Source organism: Bidens hawaiensis, unplaced genomic scaffold (genome assembly GCF_021521415.1).
Source record: "Bidens hawaiensis isolate Kalapana, Puna unplaced genomic scaffold, B.hawaiensis_p1.1 tig00060074_1, whole genome shotgun sequence".
NCBI lineage: Eukaryota > Viridiplantae > Streptophyta > Magnoliopsida > Asterales > Asteraceae > Bidens > Bidens hawaiensis.
In genome coordinates this window covers 16,990-27,602 of record NW_027500827.1, presented here as the reverse complement: position 1 = coordinate 27,602, position 10,613 = coordinate 16,990, and the positions used below count along the sequence as shown (strand labels likewise).

The following is a 10,613-nucleotide window of genomic DNA, read 5'->3' as shown; positions in this document are numbered from 1 at the left end:
GTGTAATAATATATAAGTTATTGATGCATAAACGCACAATCCGTCACAGCTTCTTCAAAGTTTATGATGCAAGAGCACCTGATCCGGTTGGATCCGACCCAACCCAATTGGCGACCCACGTAAATGTATGAAGATTGGGGAACAAGTCACAGGAAGATAGTATAGTTTTATTTGAAATTTGAAATGATTAATTTTTGGATGGCTTTTATTTGTTTCATTTTTATGTGTAACCAACTCTACTATTTAAAAAATGTCTAGGTTGATAAGAAGAGATAGTTGATTATATTTTGATTACAAAATGAAGCTTTCGGTCCGGCTTATTTGAATAAAAACCAATTTCATTCTTAAGCCATTTGAGTATTACCGTGAATTCGATATTACTTCATATTTTACTATCTTTTTCCTCTGACTACCTTATAACAAGTTGGTTCTATGCTTTCTATCTTATCTAAAATCTACAATTATTTTTTGATATGTAGCTAATAAACCCAAGTAAAAATAGCTAACAAATAATCCTTACTTTTATAATAGACATCGATATATCATTTTAGCGCGGTGGCAATATAATAATTTTCGAATGAAGTTACATGATTAAATATTAAATACTAGCTTTTAGCCCTCATATCACGTTAAATGCATTATATTTTCAAAAAATCTATCATGCATTGCAATAGAATATTGGCCGGTGTTGGTTCTATTCTTTACGATATAATATCTCGAATACAAAATCCAATAACATAAAAAAGGTATGGAAAACCGCTAATGAGCCAAAATAAAAAATTCAGAATCTACCGAAATGCCTAAAATACCCTTCATCCTTGTGAACCCCAACAATCAATAACTATCAACATTTTGCAACTATTGCATTTGGGAAGACATGATTATAAATTCATTTTCAAAAATTATAAGGTCTAATATTCCTAAGACTAATTAAATCACATCTCATGTTCCTACGTATATCCACACATATAAACCGGCATTCCCATGTCTATACTTGTATTTATTTTGGATGACAGACAGACAGACAGAAAGAAATTGTTAGCTCTCGTGGGCACGATGTTGAGGAGGAGATGCACGTAATTTTATCGGTCTAAGTTTCAAGCCCATTTTTTCAGGGTAAAGAAGCTCAGGATCGATGCAAGACGGGCCAAGTGGGCTCCTCGGGCTATTACTATACCGACATGGTCTATACAATCCAAACCCCTTTAAAAAATATTCAAGGGGAATCAACATTGCATGAGGTTGTTCTTGTGTCACCATTGATCCACATGCATGTACCTTCATGAACATATCATTAAAGACGATAATAGTACAAGAATTATTTACATGGATGGTTCTTGTAGTTTGACCAAGATGATTATAACTTTGTATTTTATTTATTTAATGTTAATGGGCATTTTGGGCATTTCACCTGCACTTAACATAACAACTTAACGTCCATCGGGACCATTTGTGCTGCATTTTGGCGAGCAGTTAGTCTAAAGTTTTAATGCGACCAAACCACAAGGACCATTTTTGTAATTATTTCTAATATCAAGAATAAATTACACGGATGGTCCATGCGATATACATGAATTATGGTTTTGGTCCATTTGTTTAAAAAATTACACCTTTAAAACCAGTACTTTGTGGAGAAAAGTTGGTCCTTAGGGTGGATATTAGTTAACAACAGTATCAAATATTTTAAATGACTAAAATACCCATAACAAGAAATATTAAATATAAGATGGGCCCATTTATATAATGTTAAAAGAACAAATGCATATGTGATCATTTTATATTTTATATAATGTTAAAGAAAATATATTAACTTAAAAGAGTTGTGATGAGTAAACATTAAACAAGCATACCTCAATTAAATTTGAACAAGTTTCACCCAATTTTTCAGTCATGTGTAATGCTTCATCATAAAATGGGGAACTATCGCCAACGAATATGATCGTTTTGCATTCTAAACTCTTTAATTTTTCAGTAATGCCAGGTCGCCTACTCATTCATAACATTTATAAAATAAAATCATATATTCTTTTATGTAATCTTGTTTTTCTGCATATATGATAGTCAGAATGACCCATTCATAAGTAAATAAGTCAAAAGAGCCACCTCTAGTTATAAATATCAGTCAACTCATGCGTACCTTTACCTATCAATTGCTTGAAGATATCGCCACACGTTAACACTATCTCTCTCATCCAGTAACTGTAAAAATAGAAATGACTCATATTTTATAAACAAGTCAATTAATATCTTAAGGACTTTTGGTTCTAAATAATCTAAGCTATGACATATCGGCAAATAACATTCCCAACTTCACACTTGGCTGGTAGTAGTCCCAATTAAAAGTGTATTTGTTTCTAACAGTCTGCAACTAACGGATGACTAACTCTGTTAATCTGCTTTTGACGTGGCATGATTACATGGCATTTGTGTGTTTATTTATTGTCGGCCATGGCCACTTTCATTTGAACCCTAAAACACCAATCGATCTAGAGTGATCGTTGAGAGAGAATGACAATTGAGAGAGAATTAGGGCTTGTAATCGCGTGGGTAAAATAGATGGAGATGATTTTTTTGTTTAAATAATACTTAAAAGATCTTAATAATGAATAGCTAGGTTGGCCACGTCAGAAGCAGACCAACGGAGTTAGTCATCCGTTAGAGCTCACCGTTAGAAACAAATACACCCTTAGTACAACTAACCTTCCTGCATGCTACAACCATATCTGATTCCGGGACATCTACATTACCGCAAACTTCCTGATTTAAACCATATAAATTTTATGGTTAAAATTAGATAAAATAACAAAAAAAATATTAATACGAATATACCTTACTGAAGTATATGTGAATCAATAACTCCTTCACTAAGTCACGCATACCGTTGTAATATAGTGTTTTTGATATTATCTACAAACGAAAAATTAATTTCGGGTCACAATAAAACAACTTCTGTCGACTTTAGACTCATAAGTTAACGGGTCGATTTGGGTTATAACTCATAAGTTATAACTAATCTTATTGTAGAACCATTCGTTCCAAGAAGGCGGTCTGCATAGAGGGGAAATAAGTATCAAACCGATAGCTCTTTCACTATACTTTATCTGGAAAAATAATGTTAAAGTTAAACATAAGGAAATCGTGTTATACTTTAAACGTGTTAAATATTGGCTAGAAGTCTCAAAAATGGGTAGGTCAGGTAACGTGTCAAAAACGAGTCATTTTTATTTGGATCGGGCTGGAATGGGTTGACCCTTGACCAGATCACTATTTGTCCAAATTTGTTAGTATGATTAGGATTATTATTATATTTTTATAATAATCTTTCGTTTTTTTGAAAAAAAATATGCACTTGGGCGACTTTCGACGCGCTTGATAATTTTATTTAAAACTACTTTCTAATTTTACCTGTTTGGCAAATAAAGATAAAATATAACCCGAATTGACCCATTCAAAAAATCATGAGTTGTAGGTCAAAATTTCCAAACTTTAACGATGAAACTTAATAAAAGTAATACCGAAAATAGCGTAAGGATATAAGCACCCGCCATTGCTCCCATACACATTACTGAACCTAGCCTGCAAAACTCATAAAACTCAACACATTTAACTTGATTCTAAATTAAATAATCTTGTACCAATTCATTTATTTACTAAATGAATATATTTATACCTAAAATAGTTAAGGACCACAAGGATTTGATCACAAAGATCCTCTATAGAAGGCACGGGATTATCTATACCGATCGATTTAGCTCCTAACTGCAACAACTCGTGTGCAAGTCCGAGAAGATAACATTATGTTAAAACTAGGATATAGCCCATGTAATACACGGGTGGGTAAAATACAATAAAAAAATATACAAATAACATACCTTGTCATCTCAAAAGCATATTAAAATATATTTATTTGTCTAAAAATATGTTTAATTCAACATATTTTTATCTTATGGATTCATAATAATTAACATACCTTATGAAAGAATGATTTTGTTTTATAGTATAAATAGGTAGATTAAAATTAAATAGCTTATTAGGTGTAAATTATAATTTTAGAAAATTGTTGAGGTGGAATTCTATGTCAATAGCTAATTAAAGGCCATATGAAAACTATGTATTGTTTTAATATAGTAGTTAGATGTGAATAAGCATTATGTAAAATATAATGTGAGCAGGACACTGTAAGGGAGTGTTTGGATTTGCATTTTGGAATTTATTATATAGGGGTGGGATTCGGTACAAATAAAATTAACATAATAAGCAGACAAATAACTAGAATAATTACACTTTTGAACTAGAGTAATTATGTTATAAAACATATTATAATGTAATAATAAATACTATAGTTTAAAAGTTACAGTGTAATAATAATTAATTACTCTAATGTTAACATAATTACTCTACTTATTTATTTGTACACTTCTCACGATAAAAGTCATTTGTATTTGATCCGAACTATTATTATATATCCTGCTTTTTTTTTGTGAGAAATTCTTCATAATAATCATCCATAAACTAAATAACTTTACTAAGAAAGCATTTTGGTTTGTAATAAAAATCACTATGGTATCGATTTCATGAGGAGCTAATCCAAGAGTTTGCAGACTAAGTTGGATAAGGGGGGCCCGGGACCATGATAGAAATGACCCAATATTAAAACGGGCATAACTTGGACTATGAGTGGAATTACAGGGCCCACAACCAATGGACGAAAACATTTAGACGAGGCGGATCACATGGTAAAGGAGGTTTGACCCCGCTGTCAGACCCAAATTCAAGCAATTTTGTCAACCAAGATTTTTACCCTTTTTCCGAATTTCAAAGACTTTAATTTCTATTTCACAACCGGGCTTTTTTCTACCGCCTGATATATTACAACTGCTTATTAAATTTTTGATCATTTAACGTCTAATATTCGTTTCTAAACGCACGCCCAAGCACTCCCTAAGTGTTGGTGCTGCATAGTCTTGAACAAAAGTTGAGAAAACGGACCTCGTGACCTGGTGGACTAATGTGATAAACGCAGAAGTTGTGGAGTAACAAGGAAGCTGGTTCAGGAGAACCAAAGAGTCTTTGGAAACACGACATGTCTGCTTATCATTTGGACAAATATTAAGTTTTTTGCATATCTGATGCGCAAAATTATTAAAAAAATGGCGGAACATTATGCTAAAAGATAAGACGTAGTGTTGGTTACGGTTTAAAGCTAAATCAGGATAGGTAATCAATGCTGGCTTTTGTTGATCTCCATACACAGTAACGGACACCGAACCGCAACCAGTCCGAATGATATGTTCCTAGATTAAAACTTATCAACAATGTATCAGAAACAAAAAAAATAAATAAATAAAAAAAAGGGTAAAGTGAGTTTGTGTCCGAATAATATGAAATTTATGCAAAATTTGTTCGATTTCAAATCAAACCGCACCTAAGCCAACCCTTAAAACATAGATTATTTAGGGAAGCTAAAATTCAACATAGATTAATATCTTAGATTATCAAATGATGATGAACTTGGATTAAAACAGTTATAGAATTTGTCTTTTCAAGTGGCGAGGGATCAAATTCACACGTAAAAAAATATATATATTAAAAAAAATTAAAGTTTATCTTCCTAATGATTTAATATGACATTATTTGCCATGAACTTAATAAAATAACCAACATATACCCCTAATAATCATATTATTAATTTACAAGATTACATTTCTTTCACGATTATTTGGTTAAAAAACATAAAATTGAAAATGTGTAAGGAAAAAAAAAAAAAATCTTCCCGCCAAAATGGATAGAAGGCAAGGTGACAGAAATGGAATGACCGGAATCTGGCATGGCCGGCTTTGGCTTCCGTGTCGGACGGAAGCCAAGAAAGCCTTCCTCTTATTTTTTTCTCTCTCTAAAACTTTGTATGATGCAATAAGTTTGTGACCAACCGTTTTTTGCTCCCATTTTCCCTCCATAATTTTGTGGATTCTTTATGATTATGATTAATTAACAAGTTAACTGCTTTGGATATCTTTAATCTGATTATTAACATGTTTTGTAAAAACTATATTGGTGGTGGAAATACGGGTTATTCGGTTTTTCAAATATACATGTTTATTTATGTAATGTCCAACCTTTTAAAAAAATTAATAATAAATAATAAATAAAGTAATGTTTAAGTAAACTTTGTTATTTAATTTCCGTAGAATAAACAATGAATTTAAAATGAGAGATTGTAGGCTTAAATGAATATGGACTTGACAATAAAACATGGACTTAGTAAATTAATGGGCCTAAGGTCCATAAGCTAAGGGTATAAGTACCCCTTAAACATTTCCTAAAAACCCTAGATCTCATTATCCCATACCTTTTCATTTTTATCAACACACACACTCTCCCTACCTTGAAACCCGAGAACGAGATCCAAGTTGTTCTAATGATTCTCGCCTCCAAACGACAAGGAGGATCAAGATCTAGCTAGTGTTAAGACTAAAACTCTAAACCAGATTTCGCTTAGAGGTACGTTTGTCGTATAAAGGTGGTGCTATTGATGTCGTTTCTCTATGGAAATTGGTAGAACCTTAGATCGGGGCTTAAGAGTTAATAAAAATATAAACTTGACGTAAAAATGTGAACTTTGAGAGTTGGATTCGTTTGGCTCGTTAGTTAAGTTTGATGCGTTCATAGATCTAACAAAATTTGGGGTAAAAGATTGGAACTTAAAACAAACCAAGTTGGGATTTTGGTTAATAATGATAAAGGAAGTAATAATAATAATAATAATAATAATAATAATAATAATAAGGAAGCAGGTAGCTACAGTTACAGCCAGTTACAGCCTCACACACTCCCATTTCCATCAGAAACAACATTTAAGGAAGTGAGTTGATAATAATATCAACCAGCTGCTACAACAACATGGTTAGAGCATTGGAGTGTGAGGTGGGGGAGCTAGGTTTGAGTCCCTGCTCTCGCAACATTTTTTCGCATGAAACTGGAAGTAAACCAGCTCATGCGAAGCGAACCAGGTCATGCGAAGCGAACCAGGGAGTTCATGCGATGCGAATTGAGCCATGCGATGTGAACTGGGCCATTCCTAGTTAATCTAAGATAATCCAAAAAAATAAACCAAACCAACAAACCTCGTCACCTCCATATGACCCGATATGTTTTTAAGATAAATAATCCGTTAAAGGAAAGAAATATATATATACACACACACACCCACACACACATAATAATGTGTTAAAGGAAAGAAGTATATTATTAATAAAAGAGAGAAATATATATATATATATATATAAATATATTGTTGGGGCTCGGATTTTCAGTATCCTTAGCAAACATTATATTCAAAACAAATCTAGGATGCGGTATCCTCCAAGGTAACAGGTATCCTAATTATGTTTTATAATTAACACGTTGTCTATTACTTTATGTTTTGGTCAAAAATTGACAAACGTGATTTTACAACCAAATTAGTGAATGGGACTTGGTGCTTGCACAAAGTGTGTAAAACTGGCTAGAACACCGAGATTTGTTGTGAGGAAAAACACGTTATCCTTAGGATAACAAGAAAAAACCCCGGGTGGTGAAAACTATCACCACCGATTTATTAATAACAAAAAGTAGTTATAAGTGCGGAGCTAAAACTCGATCGTGATTACAGAGAATGCGAGTACTAGTAAGTCTCGTGTGTCTAGTGTGTGTTTTTGATCGAAGCTTATTGCTCTATTTATACAAAAGCAAAGCTAACAAACTTCCTATAATTATGGAAATGATTGACTAAGTATTAATTAGCCGTTCCTGAAATTCCTCAATTAAACACGTTTTCCTTATCGGCCACGTCCTATTAACAGCAAGTCCGAATCTTCAGACAATCTTGATAAATCATTTGACTTGGTAAACAAGGAAAGACGACAAACAATTAAAGTTATACAATATATTTAGGATATTTGTTACCTCGGAGGATACCATATCTTGAAGTTATCCTGAACATATTGCTTGCTGAGGATACTGAAAATCCGAGCCCTAACAATTGTCCCCAAATTTAACAGCTGTTGATACGGATTACAGCTGTAAAATTTTTGAATCTTTGAATCCTGCAGATGGAGTGGATAAGCTGCACGTATCGATCGTCCGTAAAAACGTCAAAGCCCTTTGTTTTATCTCGGATAAATATATTAAACCTTCACCCGATCATTATCCAGGTAAATTTCTTTCTCTCTTTGATGTTCATCTTCAATCACCACGAGTAAAAAACTTAAGCTTTCCATCATTAAGTCCAGGCTCAGGAGGCTAAGGCTGCCGGGTTGGAGACTCCCTTTTGGGATGTGGTCGTTTGGGAGAAGATCGTGGTAGAGAGAATGTGGAAGAGCCGGGTCCAGGCATGGTGGATAAGGTGGTGAAAGTTGGCGACTGGCGAGGCGGTGAAGGATCAACAGGGCAATGATGGCGATAAAGACAAGGCCTTAGCCCTGTTTTTATGAATGTTTGTTTGTGGTTTGATGTTGGTTTGTAACGGCTGTCTTGAACAATTTCTATTTTCTGTCTGGAACAAGTATGCTTAGGGTAACAGGATGCACGGGTGGAGGGACCTTGGTTTTTCAAGACGAAGCCCGTGCTATCCTTTATTCTGGACATCTGGCACAACTTGGGTGGATGGATCTTGACTTTTCAAGACGAAGCCCATGTTTTGCCTTTTATTTTCCTGCACTTAATGTTAGTAAGGATATGATCTTGTGGCCTTAGTATTGTGTTTTGCATGTCATATAGATAATCTATCCGAATATGTTTTAATTAGAACATGTCTGGTGAAATATTTTTAAGTTTTTGAAATAGACTATCTTGAGGATAATATATCCTCTTTATACTTTAGAGAAAAATATTCTAAAAAATATGTTTTTAAGTTCAATCATGCATTGAGATAAAAATATTTTAAGGACAATATATTCTTGAATATAAAGTGTTGACAAATATTTTTAAGAAAAATCAATTTGATATGTTTTTAACATAACACATCCAAAAATGGTTTTAATCTTCCTAAAGTAAGATATGTTAAGTATAATATATCTATGAAATAAATTCTCAAAACTTATCATATTAAAAAATACAATATTTGAGGTTGGTGTATTGTAGATAACATGTCCTTATTTAGAAAAATACTTTAAGGATAACACATCCAGAAGATATATGTTTAAAACCTCTATAACTGAGATTTGACACAACTGATCCGAAAGATCATATTTCAAATGAAATGCAGAGGAAAGATTATGTATAAAAGTGTTTTGTCAAGGATAAAACATCTTGAGGATAATGTGTTCTGAAACATGCTTCTTGATTATTTTGAGAATTATAGTTCCAGAAAATATATCTTTAAGACTTTTTATTAAAATATCCTGAGGATCAAATATCTTGAACATAAAATATTTTAAAAATTATATATTTTTAGAAAACATAATCAAAAGACTTATTAGGAATTGAAATAAAATATCTTAAGGATAATATATCCTTATGCCTTGTGTGAGTTATCACAATCAAACCAAAAGATCATACCTTGAAATATGAATTGAGTGATAAAACTAAGTGTAGAGAGTACCTTTATGGAGATCATTTATACATCTAGTTAGCTTACATATGATGTCCCCAACTGTTGATCTTTTTAGGTATCATGCTTTCTGGAATTTTGCTAAGTTAAAAACAACCTTGTAATATTTTTACATGTAGCGATTTGTTCGATCTTCGATCTGTCAAAACGAAGTTAGATAATCCTGGCGATAAAGCCCATTTACTGGCGATAAAGCCTTTGTACTGGCGATAAAGCCTTTTTACTGGCGACTAGGCCTTTACTTGAGAGACATGAAAATGTCTAAGCTTAAGATAGTACTGGGGAAAGTCCCAAACGTACGGGCATGTAAATGCCAAAACTTGAGATAACATGAAAATGTTATAAACCTTAGATAACATGAACATTCTATAAACCGTATGTGTGACACGTCTGCCACTTATCATAAGGATTCGGTATATAGCCAACAACAAACAGATTATCAGCTGGTCTGGTCCGCCTGCCTCAAACTATATCCGAATCATCGTGCGCTCCAAGCGATCGTTAGAAAGGTGGACTTTAAACCTTAGAAGATATCCAAGATATCTTATTCGTGCGCTCCAGGCGTTCGTTGGAAAGGTGAATACCTTTAAACCTTAGAAGATATCCAAGATACCTTCTTGGATCCCAATTTCTTCTTCAAATTGTTGATGATGATCTTGTTACTTAACTCTGCTTGACCATTGGCTTGAGGATGTACTGGAGTTGAAGTCACCATCTTGATTCCCTAACATTCACAAAAGTTAGTTGTTCTGCTACCGATGAACTGCGATCCATTGTCATAAACAATCTCTGCCGGGATACCAAATCTTGTGAGGATATTGCGTTTGATGAATGAGATCACATCCTTTTCTTTAACTTGGACAAATGCCTCGGCTTCGATCCACTTGGAGAAGTAATCAGTCATGGCCAACATAAAAACTTTTCCACTAGGAGCCTTGGGCAGCTTTCCCACATATCCATTCCCCATTTCATAAATGGCCACGAGGATATGATAGGATATAATGGTTCAGCTGGTTGATGCAGG

The 10,613-nt window shown here is 33.4% G+C and overlaps 1 protein-coding gene across 1 annotated transcript; it reads right to left on the bottom strand.

The window, feature by feature from the left end:
• Nucleotides 1–1,025: 1,025 nt before the first annotated feature.
• Nucleotides 1,026–5,829, bottom strand: LOC143602907 (pollen-specific protein SF21-like). The gene is made up of 11 exons (XM_077079875.1): nt 5,772–5,829; nt 5,195–5,296; nt 4,990–5,087; nt 3,671–3,759; nt 3,516–3,576; nt 3,001–3,101; nt 2,830–2,893; nt 2,701–2,757; nt 2,144–2,199; nt 1,851–1,986; nt 1,026–1,278 (listed from the first exon to the last, which is right to left on the bottom strand). Exons 1-11 carry the CDS (start codon nt 5,827–5,829, stop codon nt 1,039–1,041), a joined length of 1,062 nt encoding a protein of 353 aa, XP_076935990.1. The 3' UTR covers nt 1,026–1,038.
• Nucleotides 5,830–10,613: the final 4,784 nt, after the last annotated feature.

Excerpts from the sequence above, each read along its gene's own strand:
- LOC143602907 (XM_077079875.1), bottom strand. The coding sequence starts at position 5,829 with ATGCCAGATTCCGGTCATTCCATTTCTGTCACCTTGCCTTCTATCCAT. Across the intron at positions 5,297-5,771 it reads TTCTATCCATTTTGGCGGGA|AGGAACATATCATTCGGACT; the intron begins AGATTTTTTTTT and ends AAGTTTTAATCT. Across the intron at positions 3,577-3,670 it reads GTGGTCCTTAACTATTTTAG|GCTAGGTTCAGTAATGTGTA; the intron begins GTATAAATATAT and ends TGAGTTTTGCAG.